Consider the following 21,596-nt stretch of genomic DNA (forward strand, 5'->3'; position numbering starts at 1 on the left):
ATGATCTTGGCTCACTGCAACCTCTGCCTTCTGGGTTCAGGCAATTCTTCTGCCTCAGCCTCCCGAGTAGCTGGGACTACAGGCGAGTGCCACCATGCCCGGCTAATTTTTGTATATTTAATAGAGACAGGGTTTCACCATATTGGCCAGGCTGGTCTCGAACTCCTGACCTCGTGATCCGCCCGCCTTGGCCTCCCAAAGTGCTGGGATGACAGGCGTGAACCATTGTGTCTGGCCCTAACACCCCATCTTACAGATGGAAACAAACCCAGAGGGTCATGGTGGGGGGATCCTTGCATGTTTTCAGACCTTTTGCATATTTTCTGATCTATAGGAAACACTCATTATATATCTTAGTTACTACTTTTTATTAGAGCCACCATGTAAGTAATCTTAATATATCTGTCTGTGCTACACCTTTTATTTTTTTCTATGAAACATTACCAAAACTTCACTGCATTAAAGGAGATATTCTGAAACAAGGAAAACTCAGCATTTGAAATCTCTGCCTCCCAGGCAGAGCTCTTCTGCAGGGCCCTCTGTTTGGAGTCCTTGCTGCCTGCACAGATCCAGGTGGATCTGATTTGCTGGACTGAGAGAGGGGAGGGGATCACCCACACATGGATGATGGCTCAGGTTCCACATAAGGAGCTTGCTGAGACACCACTGGTGAAGAAGCAGGCTCAGGTTTAGTGACTTAGTCAATGTCACACAGGATGTAACAGGCCTGATGTTCCTGCTCATGTCCAGCTGGGCCACCAGTGGAGTTCAGTGCAGGTCTGAAGCAGGATGGCAGCATGCCTTAGGAGGATTTCCTCTAGGTACAAATAATCATTTGCTCTCTCAGCAGATGTTTAATTCATGGCTCCTGTGAGCCAGCCCCTTTCCAGGTACAGGGGCATAGTGGTACAGAGGCTTGGTGTGTAGCTCTTAGTCCAGGGGGAGGCAGTCCAGTAAGAGAGACAGTGAGTAGCAGTCCCTCAATAGAGCCTAGTGCAGGGACAGCCTGCAGACACTCTGCTGGGAAGCTAACCCCTCAGCTGAGATTAGGATGATCCAGGGAACTTAACCAAGGGAGGAGGAGATAATACGCCCCAGCAGGAGCACATCGTGTGCTGAGAGATCCTGTGATGAGTATGAGAGACAAAGGACAGCCCAGTGTGCTAGAGTTCAGAGAGTGGGTGCTGGGTGTGAGTGGAGGCTGATGGGGAGCTGGCGTTGTGGGGAAGAGCAGTGGAAACCCACAGCAGAATTTTTTTTTTCTTTTCAAATAATTACAGAGATACAGGAAGTTGCAAAGAGTGCAGAGAGATCTTGTGTATGCTTCACCCATTTCCCCCAATGGTTCTATCTCATGTAGTTCTAGCACAGTAGTAAAACTGGGAGGTTGACGTTGGCATAATGAATATGTAAAGTTCTGTGTCATTTGTCTCCATGTGTGGAGATCCATGTGGCCATCATGACAATCCAGATACAGAACTGGCCAGGGGTGGTAGTCACGCCTGTAATCCTAATACTTTGGGAGGCTGAGGTGGGAGGATTGCTTGAACTCAGGAGTTCGAGACCAGTCTTGGCAACACAATGAGGCCCTGTTTCTACCAAAAATAAAAACAATTAGCTGGGTGTGGTTGGACATGCCTATAGTCCCAGCTCCTCAGGAGGCTGAGGTGTGAGAATTGCTGAGCTCAGGGGGTTGAGATTGCAGTGAGCTGTGATTACACCACCGCACTCCAGCCTGGGAACTGTCCCCTTACCACAAAGATCCCTGGTGCCACCCCTTCACAGTTCACACCTCCCTGTCCTCACCATCTCTTGCCCTAGCTGAACCCCAACCATCTCTGATTTTGTCATTTCAGAATGTTTTATAAATGGGATCATGCTGTGGGTCACCTTTCGAGATGGCCTTGACACTCAGCATGATTCCCTTGCCATCCCTCTGGTTGTTGAGTTCAATAGTTCATTCCTCTTCACTGCTGAGTGTTGTTCCGTATACAGAAAAGTACACACCTGCTAAATGTGTAGGTCACTGGACTTTCATAGGGTGAACACACACACATAGCAAATACCAGTGAAGAAACAGAACAGGACCACAACGCCAGAAGCTCACTACTGCCTCAGGGGTCACCCTCCTGACCTCTCATGACCCATATGTTTCACTTGTGTCTGAACTTTACATATGTGGAGTCATGTGTACTCTTTTGTGTCTGATGTTTGTAGGTATTTGTGTTGTGTCCAGCTTGGGGTTTTGGCAGATAGGGTTGCTGGGAATTTTCTTGTTCCCGTGCAGTGTTTCTCTTGAGTACATGCTGAGGAGTGGAACCACCAGATCAGGGTAAGTGTGTGTTTAGTGTTAGATACAACCAGTTTCTCCAAGTGCCAGCAATGGATGAGAGGTTCCTCAAGAGGCTTTTCAAGCCACCCCCACTGGGAACCAGTCAGGGAACGGGTCGTGCACGGTGTCTGGCAGAGCCCAGCAAACAGTGGACTTCCGACTCGCCACAAGACCCTTTCTCTCTTTCCAAGTCCATGTTGTTTTCTTTGTTATTAGAAATTTGTATTGACTCGTAGGCAACCTCTGAGTTGATTATTTTTTTATACATGGTGCATTATTTTACATTTACGTTTTTAAAAATAGTGATAACATTCACAAAGTTCAAAAGTGAAAAAGTATATAAAGATATTCCACGAAGATTCTCTTTTCTCTCCCTGTTCCTCATCTACCTTGTTCTCACTGCCATCAGTAGTTTCTATTCTTATTTCCTCCTTAGACAAAAGGTAGCGTAATGTACACCGTGTTCTGTGGTTTTTTTAACTTAATATTGTGGCTCAAGTGTCTTTCTGTAAGTATAGAATTTTTTTTTTCTTTTAAATAGTTGCAGTTTTTTCTTTTAAATAGTTTTTTTTCTTTTAAATAGTGTGTTTCATAGAGTTGCCAGCATTTATCTAGCTGGGCGCCTACTGATGGACTTTCGCTTGTTCTGTTTGTAGTCGGATGAGGAAGGCAGCCAGGAGAAAGGAGGGGATGATGGACAGCAGAAGTTCATTGCTCACGTCCCCGTTCCCTCGCAGCAAGAGGTAGGACCACAGCTAAGAGCTGCCTGGGCGCCAGGGGCTTCTCCAAAGCAGACTGCACGGAGCACTGCAGTGGGTTTTTGTTGTCCTTCCTACCCATCAGGGCAGCTCAGGGTCATGACCACATGACACCTGTCATTGTGCTCAGGGTGTGGGGTCCGAAAAAGGCAGGACCCTCTGCCCTAGGCCATTCTGTTGTTCAAATGTTTCCAATGGGAGGGACTTATGGCTCTTGGAGACTATTCTGGGTATTTAAATCAGTCTCCTCATGGACTTCTCCCTCAGGGACTTCCTCTTGGCTGGGTCTGGCAAGGGTTGGAGGGCTTTGCTGAGGAGTGAGCCCTGCACTCTTAATTTCCACAGATTGAGGAGGCACTGGTACGAAGAAAGAAAATGGAACTCCTCCAGAAGTATGCAAGCGAGACTCTGCAGGCCCAAAGTGAAGAAGCCAGAAGGCTCCTGGGGTATTAGGACCCAGCTGGGGCTCTCCTTGAAGTTCTTCCGTCCCCCAGTGGTACCTCAGGACCCAGGGCTGCAGACAGGCAGGCTAGTGCTGAGCCCCATTCTCAGCCTTCCTTCCCTCTCCTTATCTCGTGCTGACTCGACGGTAAGGGTCTGTCCCTGGTCTTCCTGGTAGGTTTTGTACACATATTTTGCTACTGTGTGGATCCATTTATTTTTATTGTGGAGTGTATACAACAGGTTGCGAACTGGCTGCCTGTATCTGATTTTGCCTTGCATTGTGATTTTGAGGAGAGAAGAATCAATTAGTGGCAAACATTTAAAAATGCAATTTTTTGCAGACCAAAGTATAATTTTAAAAAATGCAAATTTTCTAAAAGACAAATCTTCTCTTGAAAAATGAGATGATGTGGCCATGCGTGGTGGCTCACGCCTGTAATCCCAGCACTTTGGGAGGCCGAGGCAGGCGGATCACGAGGTCAAAAGATCGAGACCATCCTAGCCAACATGGTGAAACCCCATCTCTACTAAAAATACAAAAAAATTATTCTAATGCTGGGCGTGGTGGCGGGCACCTGTGGTCCCAGGTACTTGGGAGGCTGAGGCAGGAGAATCGCTTGAACGCGAGAGGTAGAGGTTGAAGTGAGCTGAGATTGTGCCACTGCACTCCAGCCTGGCGACAGAGTGAGACTCTGTCGCAAAAAAAAAAAAAAAAAAAAAAAAAAGGAGATGATATGTCAGCCCTGAACATGCACCCCACAGGTCAATGACCAGGTCCATCTGTGTCGGGCGCTGCTCTGGGCTCTCCGTGAGCCCCGCTCCACCTGCTCCACTCGCTCCTGCCTGGGTGGCAGGAATTTGAGTTTGCTACTCCTGTTTTATAACCTGTTCTGCAGAAACCTATTTTTATTAAAGATTTTTATAAGAAAGGGAAACCTCCATGTCTTCAGCCTATTCCCTTGGCCAACTGCTCTGAGGTGACAGTGGCATTAGGATGTGTAGCCAGTCACTGAGGGGCACTGCCTTCCTGCAGGGGAGTCCCTGAAGCCCCAGTCCCAAGTGTGGCAAGGACAGGACCAGATCCCAGGAGCCTTGGTGGGAGTGAGCTGACCCACTGTGGCATCTGTGGCCACAGCTGTAGACAGGGCTCCTTGCAGTGGGCTGCACTGTGGGCTGCACTGTGGCCTGCTGAGAGCACACAGTGGACACGAACTGAGTCCAGAGCTTCCTCTGAACTGGGACTAAGCTGTCCGGTGGGGAACCATGGTCAACAGCTGCAGCACCTGGGCAAGATGGGGCCTGGCCTCCTGCCCTCTGCAGGGTCATGGGAGTGTCTAGGAGCTCAGGGTCAGGGCCAGATGGCTATTCCTGGGGCCTGGGGCTCCAGCTCAGGCTGTTTGGGAACAGGAACTCTTGGCTTGGAGAAGCCCATCACACAGCAGAAGGCCTGGGATGGTCGGTCTACGGGGAGCAGCTCAGTCTGAAGGTGGCAGAGCCTCGTGTGGCTGTGTGTGGCTGAGTCGGGAGAGTGGCCAGTGCTGGGCCCTCTCTAAGGAGTCCGAGGGCCACAAGGACTGTGGAAAGGGTCTGAGTGAGGGAGTGGAGACCTAGTGGCTAGGAGACTTGCTTGAGGACGCTCTCTGTGGCCACAAGGAGAGGCCCAGGTATTACCAAGTCAGGAGGAGGCTGGGGCAGAGGCCCTGGCAGGTGGGTGGGCTGGTTGGGGATGGGAGTAGCCAGGGTGTAGGTGAGGACAGGGAAGGGCCCCCCTGCCTCCTGGTTTCCTTGAGGGCAGGGCTGGCCAATTCCAGCCCAGAGGCAAATGTGTGCAGGGAGGAGAGGGGTCCAGGTTGGAGCTTTGGGAGCCCTTGGAGGGAGCAAGGCAGATTCACCTCTGGGACCCAGCACCCAGCTTGGGTCTGCAGGTGGGGGCTCAGGAGTGAACATCGTGGGGGCTTTGAGCAAGACCCTCTGGGCCCCAGACTCAGCTTTTATACTTTGAAGTCAAGGAGTGACCTGTGCTGTCTGAGTTTGCTCTGGGGTCTGGGCAGTCCTGTGGTTTGGGCAGAGGCCTCAGAGGGCCTTAGGGACAGACTGATCCTGGTCTGAGCCTCTGGGGAGCGTGGGGGTGGCCAGGCTCGGACAGGCCTGGTTATGGGTTTGTCTTCTAAGGGGCACACTCAGGTGCTTCCTGGCATTCAGAAGAGAATGGGGAATTCAGACATCAGGCCTTCTCCCTGGGAAGGATGACAGGTGCTTGGAACCAGGCCTGTCTTGAAAGCTTGGGCTCTGGGCCTTCCTCCTCCAGTCCCCTGTTCCAGGCCTTCAGTGTACAAAGCACTCCCCTCCTGGGATCTCTTCTCGGCTCCCCGGGATGCAAACTGGCTAGGGGTTAGGATCCCACATTTGAGGAAACAGGCTGAGAGTGGAGAAGCACCCAGCTGGACATCCTCTAGGTATTCCTGGCAGAAACCCTTGCTACTTGTCTGTGCCCAACGGCCCTAGAGGGTCCTAGATGTGGGACAAGGTCTCAGCAGGCTCCAGTCCTAGGCCTGGAAACAGCTGGAGGTGGGGGAAGCTGGCTGGGTGGGTGGGGTCATCTTTTCCCAGCTTGTGGCCCGTCTCAGGAGGCTTTGTTTGGTTAATAAAATCTGCTGAATGGTTTATATTAGCTTTGACTCTGCCTGTGGTTTCCCAAAAAGCTACTTTTTCGTAGTCACGTTTCCATTAACTTCCTTCTTCCCTCACACTGTGTGTCCTCCGTTGTCTAAAACACACCACCTCCCTCCTGTTTTGCTTTAAGACTAGACACAGCATGCCCACCCAGGCCTCCTGGACCTCCTCCTGCTGCATCCCCAACCGGCTGACCCCACCTGCCCTTGGGCAATTTATAAACAAGGAAGAAATGAAAACCTTTCTCCTCTTGCCCTGCGCTCACCCTGCAGTCCTGCACATGCCCACCCCATTCCCTGAAACACTGGCAGGTTCTGGAGCCGAGGTGGGGGTCCTCACCCTGCTCACTGTGCAGCACTGAAAGCAGGAACCCACCTGGATGGACATTAGGCCTGGCCCAACACCCAGCTGACTAGCAAGCAGAGGAATCCACAGGGGTGGGCAGTGGCACCCAGCCCCTTCTGGTATCTCCACACTTGGTGCCCACCTGCTCTACCCGAAAGGATGGAGAGGGTAGTGTCCGTGGAGGGCTGGCGTGGCGCTCTTAGTCCTGCTTCTCTGCCGCAACGCCTAGGGCTTTTAGCAGGTCATGCAGTCCCTGAGCCTGGGTTTCTTTTCCAACAAAATGAGCCGTGGAAAGGGCAGAGTTGTTCACAGTTCTCTCTAGCTGGACCAGGGTAGAAGTCTGTAAAAAATATGTGTTTGAGGGGCTGGGAAATCAGGTGAGGGGCTGAGGGGAGGAGATGATGTTGGGAGAAGTGGAACCTTAAACGTGTGCACATTCCTGAGGGTCTGGGACTTGGCACTGAACTTGCTTGAGCAGGGGATGCCTTTGTAAGATCCCTTCTAACAGCAGATGGGTTGAGGGTAGGGGTTGTGCTGGGGGAACTTGAAACAGACCAGGGAGGAAGCCAATCTGATCCTCTAGGGGATGGCTGGGTCTGGTTGGGGGCTAGCAGTGAAGGTGTGAGCTGGGGTGCTGAGGTGCTAACCCCTGTATTTTGAGTCAGATCCTCAAGTGTGAGACCAGTGCTATCAACAGAAGCAGTGAGAGTGGAGGTGCTCATTTGCCCATGTTTATGACATTTGGGATTCTGGGAGGAGAGAGAGTGGATGCCTGTGTTTTCTCTGGTCACCAGGTGAGTGCAGAGAGCTGTCTATGGAGGAGCCTTTCCAGCCAGCAGTCAGCACCAGCCAGAGCACTAAAGTTTATGACTGCTGTAGCCGATTTCTGCTTTATTCCTACTTTTAATTTTCAGAGTCCAGAGTGTTCACCATTACACCACGGAACCTCACAATTCTACTTTTAATTTTGTAATATTTTGTAGCAAGCACCTCTGTATGAAAGACACAGGATATTGTGGTTGGCGTCTGGCCTTCATGGTGTTTTTTCACTTGGGGGCACATTTTCAGCACTAGCCTTGGTATCACCACATAAAGAAAATTTGGGGCTGGGCGTGGTGGTGCACACCTGTAATCCCAGCACTTTGGGAGGCCAAGGCAAGAGTATCATTTGCTTGAGCCCAGAAGTTCAAGACCAGCCTGAGCAACATAATACGACCTCTACAAAAAAATAAAAAATTAGCTGTATGTAGTAACGCACGCCTGTGGTCCCAGGCCTGTGGTCGAGTACAAGAGGCTGAGTTGGGAGTATGGCTTGAGCCCTGGAGATGTGAGGCAGCAGTGAGCCATGATTGTACCACTGCACTCCAGCCTGGACAACAGAGGAAGACGCTGTCTCCCCCACCCGCTTCCCCCAAAAAAGAAGAAAACTTCAAAAGGATAGTGTTGTAGGTTTGTATTTTAATAATGGCAAGTGTAGAAAGAAAAAGATGAAAGGAGAAAGAAGGAAGGAGAAAACCAGGTACGAATGTCCCTCTAGCCACTTGGAGGAGGTCTGATCCAGGGAACATTGCCATTATGGGATACCCTCTGAGATGGTGCCACTGCATGGCAATGACACAGTTAAAATGTATTCAACACACCCACCAGCTTTAAGAATGTTAAATTCTTGGCCAAGCGCGGTGGCTTATGCCTGTATCCCAGCACTTTGGGAGTCTGAGGCAGGCGAATCACAAGGTCAGGAGATCGAGATCATCCCTGGCTGACACAGTGAAACCCCATCTCTACTAAAACTATAAAAAATGAGCTGGGCGTGGTGGCTGGTGCCTGTAGTCCCAGCTACTCGGGAGGCTAAGGCAGGAGAATGGTGTGATGTGAACCTGGGAGGTGGACGTTGCAGTAAGCCAAGATTGTGCCACTGCATTCCAGCCTGGGTGACAGAGCGAGACTCCGTCTCAAAAAAAAGAATTAAATTCTTGGCTGGGCGCGGTGGCTCACGCCTGGCCAACACAGTGAAACCGTGTCTGTACTAAAAATATAAAAATTAGTCAGGTGTGGTGGTACACGCCTGCAATCCCAGTTACTCCGGAGGCTGAGGCAGGAGAATTGCTTTAACTCAGGAGGCGGAGGTTGCAGTGAGCCAAGATTGCGCCATTGCACCCCAGCCTGGGCAACAAGAGTGTTCTCAAAAATAAAAAAAGGCCGGGCGCGGTGGCTCAAGCCTGTAATCCCAGCACTTTGGGAGGCCGAGATGGGCGGATCACAGGGTCAGGAGATCGTGACCATCCTGGCTAACCCGGTGAAACCCCGTCTCTACTAAAAAATACAAAAAACTAGCCGGGCAAGGTGGCGTGCACCTGTAGTCCCAGCTACTCGGGAGGCTGAGGCAGGAGAATGGCGTGAACCCGGGAGGCAGAGCTTGCAGTGAGCTGACATCCGGCCACTGCACTCCAGCCTGGGAGACAGAGCGAGACTCCGTCTCAAAAAAATAAAAAAATAAAGTAAGTTCTTGACACATATATATATTATATATATAATATATATGTATATATTTTTTGAGACAGAGTCTCGCTCTGTTACCCAGGCAGTGGCACAATATCTGGGCTCACTGCAAGCTCCACTTCCTGGGTTCACACCATTCTCCTGCCTCAGTCTCCCGAGTAGCTGGGACTACAGGTGCCCGCCAACATACCCAGCTAATTTTTTGTATTTTTAGTAGAAACAGAGTTTCACCATGTTAGCCAGGATGGTCTCGATCTCCTGACCTTGTGATCTGCCCGTCTCAGCCTCCCAAAGTGCTGGGATTACAGGCGTGAGTCACCGCCCAGCAACTAAATTCTTGACCTATTTTTAAAAATTTGCAATATACATTTTTTCAAATTTGATGTATTAAATGAAACATATTTTTAATTGCTGTATTTCAAATTAGCATGATTCCATTTTAAATAAAATGCCACTGTGCTACTCAGGAATTTACCACCAAAAGAGGAAATGCAGATATTAGACAGCTTTATTGAGGTATAATTTACATACCATAAAACCCACCCTTTGTAAGTTTACATTTTAATGATTTCAATAAACTTGTGGAGTTGTGCAACCCTTACCACAGTCCAATTTTAGAATCACCCCACAAAGGCAAGGGAGTGGTGGCTGGGTTTTCTGACAAAATCTGTACTCAGACCAACATGTCCCCCGTCCCAGCCCAACCAGTTCCAGGCTAGAGCAGTGGAAAGGCCAGTTAGCTATCCAACCACCATCTACCCCCACGCTTCATCCTGGCTTCTGGATTCCACACCATTCTGTGCTGTGGTAGCTGCTCTGAGCTGGGGGCAGGCCTTGTTTTCTGGAGTTCTGTACTTTGATCTGAGCTAGCCCCAGCATGCAGAAATCTTCCAACCCATCTCCTGTCTACTTCTACCCTGGAGTGGAGGTTATTTCTGCCGCTGTAGCTCCCTGCTCCCATCAGGTGTACCAAAGCGGGGCTCTCAATTGCTTTTCAGTGGCACTTTGGGGTTTCCTGATTCTGTTGAGTATTTCCCATGAGATTGGAGTTCAAACTTTCAGAAGAAACAAACAACTCTTCTACCTTCTCCATGAGGTCTGCCTTTGCAGACTGCTTATTCAGTCCCTTCCCATCTTGACCTGAAAGGTTGGCTTGGGTCCTCACAGTAGCACTGGGGGACTTAATCTCTGAAGTCTCCTTCAGCTTCTGGAAGACCCTCCCCTTTTCTCCTGGATTTTTGTCTGCTTTGTCCACAGGTGCATTACAAGGCCCCAGGACAGTGCCCGCCTGTAGCAGGCATTCATTAAATGTGTTGAATACCTGGAATTGGAGTGCCACAAGGGAGCTGTCTGGAGGGGTAAGGGGTGCTGTTAATTCCTTCCCATCTTGGGAGCTGGGAATCCCAATCCTGTTGGATCTAGTATAAGCTTCTTACAGATGTTTGGATCTCCTTTCTTTGATGGGCCCTGGTTCACTGGGCCAACTCAGGAGCTAGTCTCCCCTTCCTCAGAGTCCCCCACAAGTTTCTCTGTTCCTCTTCCTAGACTGGTGCTTTTTGGCTGGGTCAGTTTCCCAATGGGAAACTGTAGCTGCTCTGAGCTGGGTCATCCAGCCGTTTGGCAGCTGCTTCAACCACTGCTAGGCTGCATTTTGGAGATGAGAGCTCCCAGCTCCTCCTTCTGGCCCAGCTTCCCATGAAATGGGGGCCTGGGTCCTCTCCCCACCAGGATTTTTGCCTCCTCCGCAGTTTTGTAGCCAGCCTGGATTCTGGCCTTCTGCAGCCTGCTCCCTCCCTTCCCTTCCGCCCCTGGGAAGAGTGACCCCCGCCACTCTCAGGGACTCTGCACTGCCCGCCTGTCAGAGTGGGCACTCAGGTGCTGTGGTCGTCCCCTTTCCCCGTGATCCATTCCGGAGGGGGTCATTCTAAGTCTAGGCCTGCAGGTCCGGAGCTCCTGCCATGGCCTTCGCCTGTTCCTGACCGGGGGTCTGGGAAGCAGCAGGTAGGGGATCCCGGCAGGCAGATCAGGCCTGCGTGGGGGGCGGGCAGGAGGCGCGGGACAGCACCTGCGATCCCAGCTGAGGAAGGGTCGGGATGGGCAGTGGTTTGTGGGCCAGACGGATCCGCCGTGTGGGCGCGCCGGGGTGTTGATGCAGGAGGGGCCGAGGGTGCTAAGGGCGGGGTCGGGCTGGGGGCCGGGCTGAAGGCGGAGTCGGGTTGGGCGGAGTCAAGAGCTGAGGAGAGCCTGAGGGCGGATTTGGGGCGGGCCGAGATGGGCCTGTGGGCGGAGTCGGGTCTGAGCTGGGGGCGGAGTCGAGGCCGGGCTGAGGGCGGAGTCGGGGCGGGCTAAGGCGGGCCTGAGGGCGGAGTCGAGGTCGGAGCTGTGGACGGAGTCGGGGCGGGCTGAGGTGGGCCTGAGGGCGGAGTCGAGTTCGGTCTGAGGGCGGAGTCGGGGCGGGCTGAAGTGGACCTGTGGGCGGAGTCGAGGTCGGGCTGAGGGCAGAGTCGGGTCGGAGACTGGGCGCGCTGAAGTGGTCCTGGGGACGGAGTCAATGTCGGAGCTGAGGGCGGAGTCGGGGGCGGGGACGTAGGCAGAACCGGGGGGTCGGGCCGAGATGGGCCCGAGGATAGGGCTGGGGGCGGAGTGGGTGCCGGCCTGAGGGCGGAGCCCGGGTGGGGCGGAGTCGGGGGCGGGCTGGGGCGGGCCTGAAGGCCGGACTGGCCTGGCTCGGAGTTGAGGACCGGCTGGAGCTTTGCCGCGGGCCCCGCTTGGCGGATCCGGGGCGGAGCGGAACCCGCGGGGCTCCGAGTCCGGGCGGGGCCGAGCCGGGCCGGGGCGGGACCCAGCCACGTTGGGGCGGGACTGAGCCAGGGTGGGGCGGGGCCGAGGCCGAGGCAGGCGGCCGGCAGTGCTGGGGGTTCAGGTGTTGCGGCCGCTCCACGTAGCCAGGCGGCCCGCCGGCTGGAGCGGGCGGAGCTCGGCCCGCGGCTTGCGTGAGCTCAGGCCGGTCCCAGCGTCCAGAGCGCCGGCCCTTCGGCTCCCTCTAGGCCATGGCGGGGCCGGGCCCGGGCCCGGGGGACCCGGACGAGCAGTACGATTTCCTGTTCAAGCTGGTGCTGGTGGGCGACGCAAGCGTGGGCAAGACGTGCGTGGTGCAGCGCTTCAAGACCGGCGCCTTCTCGGAGCGCCAGGGAAGCACCATCGGCGTCGACTTCACCATGAAGACGCTGGAGATCCAGGGCAAGCGGGTCAAGGTGGGAGGCTGGCCAGGGCCCCTGGAAGGCGCTCCCTCGGCGGGCGGGGCGGGGGCAGCGCACCCCGCGGCCGTCTGAAATTTCCTTTGGCTTCCCCTTTTTCCTTCCTCGGGTCGCAGCAGGCCTGGGCCCCGGGGTCTGGGCCGGGTTCAAGTCCTCAAAGCGTTGGCCATGGGTTGCGAGGAGGGGCGAGGGAGTGTGGAGGTGGCGGCCCTGCCCTCCGGAGCTCATACCCTGGGGGGGACTGTGCTCCAAAATAACTTTAGCCATTGGGTGGCAGGGGGTTAGACTCCCCAGTTCCAGGTACTAGCGGAGCGCCTCGGAGTACGGAGATCAGACCCCCCACCTCCATCCACCGCAGTGGCAACCTCCAGCTCGGCCCACCGGCGGGGCACTCAGCCAGAGAACTGCACCCCCACCTCAGGACTAGGAGCGATCAGGAAGTAGTTGCTTCTAGGACCGGAGGGCAAAACTTTTTGTCAGAATTTCCGGCCTGGCCACGCCTCCCTGCAGTCTCTTTGTGGACCTGGTGGTGGAACTTTACTCGACTAGGGCCAGCCCCGGTTCCCTCCCCCAGCTGGAGTTTGATAGAAACTGAAAACTTCACAGATACCGGAAGGTGGGGGAGAGGACCAAACTTTGGCAATGGCTCCGAATAAAAACAGCAGGATGTGGTTGCCACAATGTCCTGGCAGTGGTTTGATAAATATTTGCGATGAATGAAATCAGATTTACTTAACCTAGGTGTTAGGTAGTCCCTATTCAACCGGGAGACCCCGGGCTGAAGGCACTCAGTAACTTTTCTGAACAGCACTGTACAGAAATCTTTGCTTGCTTTCATGGTTTCCAGTCCCCATGATCTTCAGGACACCTCTCAGAGCACAGGGCTGGGACGATCTCTGCCAGGGATATGGGAGTCACTGGAGCCTTGCTGCTGCTGGGCTCTGCCTCTCAGGGTGGCTCTAGGCCTGCTCCTTGTTGCCTTTGGCTAGGATACGTAGCTCTTTGTCTTTGTTTCTGTAAAATTGGGATAATTTCTGGGTGTTGCCTCCCTCCTGCCCCACGGTGGAGAAAAAAGTCAACAGTCTTTATGTGACCACAGTGCCTCTCAGTAGATGTGACGGGGAAGCAGAAACTCCTGCCTGAGGGTTTTTTAATTTTTATTTTTTAATCGTCTTCTGGGGTCTGTGTTTTGGGCTCCGTGGATGGAAAAGAGCAAGGTGCAGAAGGCAGCTTTGAGTCACTCCGGACCACCCTTTTGGAGCAGATAGCCAGGGAAGAGCTGGAGTGGGTGGAGTGTCCGTTAATGAGTGTGTACCCAGTGATGATGCCAGCAGCTGCAGGGAAAGGGGAGTGTGAAAATACAGGCTAAAGAGCAGTGGTGTCCTCCTCATGAGCTATCGGTCTGCTCCTGGAGTGTCTGAGGTGGCCCGGTGCTCATGGTGGTCAGGGAGGGGGCAGGGTTCCTGTTTACCTGTTGAGATTACAGCCTGTGCCCTAGCAGAGCTCCTGGTTTACTGTGCACAGGTTATGCAATGCAGGGCTGGCCAGTTCGTTATTTCCTTTCCTTATGGTTACCTCCAGATTGTCCTTCCTAGGAAGCAGCCTGGGGGCTGGGGAGTAGAAGAGCTGTGTAGCTGTGGTAAAACCTCTCCAAGTTATAACTGCTGCCCTTGAGAGGCTGTTGGGAATCAGCTGGGTTACAGGTGCATTCTCTGCTGACTGGAGGGAATTCTTTTTTTTTTTTTTTTTTTTTTGAGACGGAGTCTCGCTCTGTCGCCCAGGCTGGAGTGTAGTGGCCAGATCTCAGCTCACTGCAAGCTCCGCCTCCCGGGTTTACGCCATTCTCCCGCCTCAGCCTCCCGAGTAGCTGGGACTACAGGCGCCTGCCACCTCGCCCGGCTAAGTTTTTGTATTTTTTAGTAGAGACGGGGTTTCACCGTGTCAGCCAGGATGGTCTCGATCTCCTGACCTCGTGATCCGCCCGTCTCGGCCTCCCAAAGTGCTGGGATTACAGGCTTGAGCCACCGCGCCCGGCCTGACTGGAGGGAATTCTTACCCCCACTCACATAGGATGGAGCCTGGGCGCACAGCTAAGAAGTGATAGAAGTGGGAATATTTTTCCCAGTTTTTCTGACTCCAAAGCAGATTTTTTCCTCCATGGCGGACAGCTTTTCAGAATCCCGTTGTCTGTGGTGGGGAAGCCTCTGGCAATTGTTTACCACCTCGTTTTGCAGTCAGGAAAACCTAAAGTCTGACTCACTGCAGGGGCTCCAAATTAAAACTGGGCAGCCATGAACTTGAGGGAACACTGTCCTCCGAGTCAGGATTCCTGGGGTCTGCTGCCTCAGCAGGAGCAAGCCGTTTTCCCTCCTCCATCTGTAAAGTGCCTCTGAGTGAGTAGTCTTTTGGCAATGTGATTTTAAGTCAAGTTTTTTGAGGTCTGATTTACACACAGTAAACCTTCACCACTTGAGGTGCACAGATCTATGAACTTGACAAACGTACACAGACAAGCAGCCACACCACAATCAAGATCGAGAATTTTTCCACCAACCCAGAAAGTTCCTTTTGTTTCTCTGTAGTCAGTTCCTTTCACCCCATCCTCTGGCAACCCCCAATCTGTTTTTTGTTTCTGTAGTTTCAGCAGTGTGATTTTAACTGAAACCCTTGATAAACCAGAACTTATTATTGTTTTTTCTGTGGAAAGCAAGTTCACATCAGGGATTTAGTGTAAAACCTTCCCGGGGCTGTGTGCGGTGGCTCATGCTTGTAATCCCAGCACTTTGGGAGGCCGAGGCAGGAAGATTGCTTGATGCCAAGAGTTTGAGATGAGCCTGGCCAGCATAGTGAGATGTGGTATCTATTTAAGATAAAATAAAATAAACCTTCTCAGGGCCTGTCTTGGGAAGCCTGGGATGCTTGTCCAGCAAGCATCCATTCTTATTTCCTAAAGCTTTCCCTGTGATTCTTTACAATGATGCTGGGTTTTATTAGAGCTGAGGAAGCTTAGAGATGGATCACCTGGTGGTTTTCCAGCTCCTGTGAGCTTGGAGGTACTAAAAGGTGAGGAGAAAGGCCAAGAGGGCAGAGAGAAGGTCAGAAGGGCTTTAACTAGTTTCCCAACCAGTCAGAGCAATACCTTTATCTAGTTGTATGTTGAAGTTCTTCTTGTTATTTGACTAAAGAGTTCTGCTGCTAAAAAAAAAAAAAAAAAAAAAAAAAAAATTGAGAATCACAGATTTAATAAAATTACTTTATTTCTGTAGCCACTTCCCATTACAACCAGAATAACCTCCAAACACCTTCCCCAAAGAGATGGACCTCTGGAAAGAGATGAAGTTGGAGAGGCAGACAGAGGCCCATCTCTACCCTTTACTGCCTGCTCTCCAGCTTCACTAGCCCTTCAACATGGCAGGCTCACCCCTGCCTTGGGACCTTTGCATCTCTTCCCCTGCCCGTCATACTCTGCCTCTACATCCCCTTGTAACTGCTACTTCATCATTCAGGTCCCAACACGAATGCCACATCTTCAGAGAGGCCTTGCCTGACCTCCCAGGTCCTCTATTCTGTAACTCTATTGTATCTGGTCATAACACTTACCAGAGCATCAAATTAACTGTGGTTTTTTTTTTTTTTTTTTTTGTCATCTCCCCCTATAGAAGTTAAGCTCCTTGAAGACACAGGGATCCCGTGGGCCAGTGTCAAACACATGGTGTCCAATATGTGCCTGTTAATTGGTTCCTTTGTAGAGAGAAAGCTGAGGCTAGGTCACTTACAAGTCTGTGGCAAAACCAAGGGTTTGGCTGGCTGCTAAGCCCAATCCTCATTTTTACTTGACTACCCTTCTGATTTGCTCTGAACTCATAAAGATGACCCTGAGATTCTGAAAGTGAATGGATCTAATAAAAATGCGGTTGTGGCCATTGCATTCACTGAGAGAAGAATGTGGAATGGGGCATTTTAGAAAAATTGGGGTTGACAGTTAAAGAGTTTTAGGGTATTTATCAATTATTATCAACATTTATCAATTATTAACCAGAGCGTGTAGATATACCCAAAGAGCTCAGAGACACTGCTGTACGAGTCAGTAAGGCTTTGTGTGTGGTGGTCATTTCCAGTGTTCTTGTGGATGCATTTGGCTGTAGCTATGAGAACTGGACTTATAAAGTGAATCTGAGGTGCTGCTTGTCTTGTATACTGTGGAGTCTCTGACAGAACACTGGACTAGGAGCCTGAAGTTCTGGGTCTTGCTTCAACCCTGCCACAGACTTGGGCAATTCATTTTTTTTCTCCTTGGAACTTCAGGCATCCTCATCTGTGAAATGGGACTAATGGTCTTTGCTCTGCCTCTTTCTTAGGGTTGTCAGAAAACTTTGAACATGCTTGAAAGAGTTTAAAGTTTCCATGACTTACTTTTGAATAGATTTCAAAATTTTAAAAACTTCAAACGGTGTATAGTGAAAAGTCTTCCGTGTTTGTCCCGTAAGTCACCCAGTGTCCTCTGAGAAGCCATCAGTGTTACTCATTTCTTATTTAAAAACAAGGATTTATAAATATAAATATATATTATATTAGTGCTGCAGTTACTGTTTTCCTCCCTAGATGAGACAGATTAGGTCTGAATTTGCCCCTCCCCCACCCTCCTCCTCCCCACCTCAGTGTCCTCAGGAAATCTCAGCTGGCTCTAAATCCTTAAAACATTCTGAAGCTCCTCCACTCACTCTTATCTGGGACAACACAAAGGCCTGTTATGTAAACTCCTTTTTGCAGATCACTAGGTTCACGGGCCTCAAGTCCAGTGCAGAGGTCAGCCTTGTGGAACTGTACCCCTCTATTCATCTCTCTCTCAGGCTGGCTGTCTGCTCGCTAGGGATACTGCCAGATCTCTCCTTCATAGAGGTAAAGTCTGTGCCCTTGGGCCTGGACCTTCAGATTTCAGGACCTTTGGCCTTGACTCAAGCTTCCCCTGGCCCTAGGAGTCATCTTTGTTTTTGTAGCTGCTCCTGGCACTTCAAAAAGAGGGGGCAGGGCGGGATAAGGGGAAATGGTTTCTGGTTAAAGTTTGCATTCTCAGTCCTTCCAATCAAGAGTCTAGTTCTGCTCATCTTTTTTTTTTTTTTTCCTATTTGGATAAAGTCTGTTTGACTTTTTCAGTTTTCATTAGAAATAGCAAAAGGACTGTTAGATAAGAAAGAAGTTCTAGGTCATGCTGATTTTCTGAAGAAATCTGTTCTTGATACCAGGGACAGCCATCCTAATTGCAAAATAAACCTTGCCTCTTGAGGTTTCTTAGAATCCTGAGGCAGCGTGTCTGGTGGAGAGATAGTGGAAAGCGGGCCAGCTTTAGAATTGCACAGCAGCAGGTTAAATCTTATCCTCAATGGATACGTTCCAAGACCCCCAGTGGGTGCCTGAAACCTCAGATGGTACTGAACACTATGTAGACTATGTTTTGTCTTATACATACACCCCTGTGATAAAGTTTAATTTATGAATTAGCACAGTAAGGAATTAACAACAATAATTAATAACAAAATAGAACAGTTATAACAATATGCCAGCATTGCTACTCCTGCGCTTTGAGGCCATTATTAAATAAAATAAGGATTCTTTGAACACAAGCACTGTGATACAGTACATGCTGGACAAAGGACATCCCAGGTGGGATGGAGCAGGGTGGTGTGAGATTTCATCATGCTACTCAGAATGACGTGCAATTGAAACTTACGCATTCTTTCTAGAATCTACCGTTTAATATTTTTATTTGTCTTTTTGAGACAGAATCTCGCTCTGTCGTCCAGGCGGGAGTAGAGTGGTGTGATCTCGGCTCACTGGAACCTCCACCTCCCAGGTTCAAGCGATTCTCCTGCCTCAGCCTCCCAAGTAGCTGGGATTACAGGCACCCACTACCACACCCGGCTAATTTTTGTATTTTTTGGTAGAGATGGGGTTTCACCATGTTGGCCAGGCTGGTCTCAAAACTCCTGACCTCAAGTGATCCACCCACCTGGGTCTCCTAAAGTGATGTGATTACAGGCGTGAGCCACTGGGCCTGGCCTACTTAATATTTTTATTTTTTGCCGGGCGCGGTGGCTCACGCTTGTAATCCCAGCGCTTTGGGAGGCCGAGGCGGGCGGATCACAAGGTCAGGAGATCGAGACCACGGTGAAACCCCGTCTCTACTAAAAATACAAAAAATTAGCCGGGCGTGGTTGTGGGCGCCTGTAGTCCCAGCTACTCGGGAGGCTGAGGCAGGAGAATGGCGTGAACCTGGGAGGCGGAGCTTGCAGTGAGCCGAGATCGCGCCACTGCACTCCAGCCTGGGCGACAGAGCAAGACTCTGTCTCAAAAAAAATATATATATATATATATTTTTATTTTTTATTTTTATTTTTTGAGACAGGGTTTCACTCTTGTTGCCGAGGCTGGAGTGCAATGGCATGACCTCGACTCGCTGCAACCTCCGTCTCCTGGGCTCAAGTGATTCTCCTGCCTCAGCCTCCTTAGTAGCTGGGATTAAAGGCATGAACCACTATGCCTGGCTAATTTTGTGTTTTGTATTTTTTTTTTTTTTTTTAAGTAGGGACAGTCTTTCACCATGTTGGCCAGGCTGGTCTCGAACTCCCGACCTCAGGTGTTCTACCTGCTTCGGCCTCCCGAAGTGCTGGGATTATAAGCATGAGCCACCATGCCCTGGCCCTACTTAATATATTTAGAGCAAGGTTGATGGCAGGTAGCTGAAACCTTGGAAAGTGAAACCATGGATGAGCGGGGGATACTGTACCACAGGCATGTGACTTCACCTCTTCAAATCTGTCTTCACCTGCAGAACCCCTGCCCTTAAGGACCTGACCCGTAGTGGATCATTCACAGATGGGAACTGATGTTGGTGTGTGGAGAGAGAGAGTGGATTGGGGGAGGGGGGTCAGGAAGCTTGGTTTCTCAGCCTAGTTGCCCGGCTGACCATAAGCAAGTCACTTCATTGACCTGTTGTCCTGTCAGTAAAGTGAAGACGATAATACTTGTCTTATTGGCCCATGTGGGATTTCTATAAAGGGAAGAGACTGACCCCTGTGGCTATGCTAGTACTGGAAATAGAGCTATACAGTGACCCCAAACTGATCAGAGATTGCGGGAAGCAGAGGCACACAAGGCCTTTACCACCTTTTGTCTCCATGCGGTGACTCAGGATGTCCACATGTCTGCTTTCCTTGCTTTCCTCTCATTGGTTGTTTAGCCCTTGTAGGTTTCTTTTTTTTTTTTTTTTTGAGATGGAGTCTCGCCCTGTCACTCAGGCTGGAGTGCAGTGGCGGGATCTCAGCTCGCTGCAAGCTCTGCCTCCTGGGTTTATGCCATTCTCCTGCCTCAGCCTCCCAAGTAGCTGGGACTACAGGCGCCCGCCACCTCGCCCGGCTAGTTTTTTGTAATTTTTAGTAGAGACAGGGTTTCACCGGGTTAGCCAAGATGGTCTCGATCTCCTGACCTCGTGATCCGCCCGTCTCAGCCTCCCAAAGTGCTGAGATTACAGGCTTGAGCCACCGTGCCCAGCCCCCTTGTAGGTTTCTTTACCTTGCACTGGCTTTTGTGTAGTGCTGAGGCTGTGATTGGCCTTTGCTGAGGCCTCATGCTAGGTGGTTTTCCTGGGTGCTTTGGGTATGAGGAATTCTCAGAGTTGAGTAATAAGAGGAGCAACTCTCCCTCAAATGTGCATGTGTTTTATCAGTTTCCACTGCTTTTCTCATGAGTTGTTGCATTTGATCCTCATAGCCACCCTGTGGGAGACTATCCCCATCTTACAGAAGAGGAAATGAAAGCCCATTTGTGGTAAAGTGCGAACCAGAGCCGAGCTTTTCAGCTCCTAGTCTGGTACTTTTCTCCTCATTGCAGTGTTGTGCCCTCTCCTACTACCGCAAACACAAACAAATCCACAAATGAAAAAGGTTGGGACTGATTTAAAATCTAGGCCATCCTATATTGCTTGCATTTTACACATTGATTAGCAGTATCATGTCAACATTTTAATGCCCGGTACTTATTAAATAAATGCTTATTAATTCAGATGAACTGTGAGTAGTGTTTGGAGTGGCCAGTGTGAATGACAGAAAAATTCCACTTTCTAGACTGGCCTGCGAAGTGCTGTTTTATTGTTGATGTGGCAGCAGAAGCCAACCAAATGCTGTTACATATCGAATCTTTCTTTTTTTTTCTTTCGAGACAGAGTCTTGCTCTGTCACCAGGCCGGAGTGCAGTGGCACAAGGCGTGATCCTGGCTCACTGCAACCTCTACCTCCCTGATTCAAGCAGTTCTCCTGCCTCAGCCTTCCAAGTAGCTGGGACTACAGGCACACACCACCACGCCCCAGCTGATTTTTGTATTTTTAGTAGAGACAGGGTGTCACCATGTTGGCCAGGATGGTCTGGATCCCTTGACCTCATGATCCGCCTGCCTTGGCCTCCCAAAGTGCTGGGATTACAGGCATGAGCCACTGTGCCCAGCCACATGTCGGGTTTTTCTAACCTGCTTTGGGTTCGTGTGTAAGGACTGTTTGCCATTCATAGCTCCTATCTAGATACCATTAAAATCAGCTCTCCTCTACTTGCACCAGTTTGCCTTCCAAATCTCCCTTTTCTGGATTGGAAAAAGGCAAACTTAATCCCAAAAACTGTGTGTGAGCATCACTTGTTAGGGGTTTTAACCTGTACTCGTGAATGACCACTCTGACATCCCAAAAACAGTGTGGCTGGAGAGTAATGTGACTGGCGTTTAAAAATAACCTAGGGCCGGATGTAGTGGCTCATGGCTGTAATCCCAGCGCTTTGGGAGGCCGAGGCAGGTAGATCATGAGGTCAAGAGTTCAAGACCAGCCTGGCCAACATGGTGAAACCCCGCCTCTACTAAGAATACAAAAATTAGACAGGTGTGGTGGTGTGTGCCTGTAATCCCAGCTACTCGGGAGGCTGAGGCAGGAGAATCGCTTGAACCCGGGAGGGGGAGGTTGCAGTGAGCTGAGATCGTGCCACTGCACTCCAGCCTGGGCAACAGAGCAAGACTCCATCTCAAAAAAATAAAATAAAAATAATAAAAATTAAAATAACCTAAAACTCAAACGTGTATATGGGTGTTATCCCTTTCAGAGTCATCTCTTTGGGTAATTGTATATGCTTTTCCCAAAGGTTTCATCTGCTGTAACCCGCACCTGCTTTGGTGGGTGTTCCAGGGGTGGGTTTGATGCATAAAACAGTCAAAAGAAGCCTGGACAACATAGGGAGACCTCATCTCTACAAAAA

The 21,596-nt window shown here is 50.8% G+C and overlaps 3 protein-coding genes across 5 annotated transcripts in view; 2 read left to right on the forward strand and 1 right to left on the reverse strand.

The window, feature by feature from the left end:
- ISY1 (ISY1 splicing factor homolog) overlaps positions 1–3,787 on the forward strand; it is a 285,043-nt gene extending 281,256 nt beyond the window's left edge. Inside the window, exons 11-12 of the mRNA XM_050781805.1 lie at positions 2,989–3,075; positions 3,436–3,787. Coding sequence (XP_050637762.1) covers positions 2,989–3,075; positions 3,436–3,543 — 195 coding nt within the window. The 3' untranslated portion in view covers positions 3,544–3,787. The remainder of the gene's footprint in view (positions 1–2,988; positions 3,076–3,435) is intronic.
- The window catches only part of COPG1 (COPI coat complex subunit gamma 1), a 583,372-nt gene that overhangs the window by 160,490 nt on the left and 401,286 nt on the right, over positions 1–21,596 (reverse strand). The window lies entirely within an intron of this gene.
- Positions 11,767–21,596, forward strand: part of RAB43 (RAB43, member RAS oncogene family) — a 39,563-nt gene continuing 29,733 nt past the window's right edge. Inside the window, exon 1 of one of the 3 annotated variants that reach the window (XM_050781780.1) lies at positions 11,767–12,305. In XM_050781780.1, the coding sequence (XP_050637737.1) occupies positions 12,102–12,305 (204 nt within the window). In that variant the 5' untranslated portion in view covers positions 11,767–12,101. The remainder of the gene's footprint in view (positions 12,306–21,596) is intronic. The other 2 variants (XM_050781781.1, XM_050781782.1) reach the window with 2 other exon arrangements.

Source organism: Macaca thibetana, chromosome 2 (assembly GCF_024542745.1).
Source record: "Macaca thibetana thibetana isolate TM-01 chromosome 2, ASM2454274v1, whole genome shotgun sequence".
NCBI lineage: Eukaryota > Metazoa > Chordata > Mammalia > Primates > Cercopithecidae > Macaca > Macaca thibetana.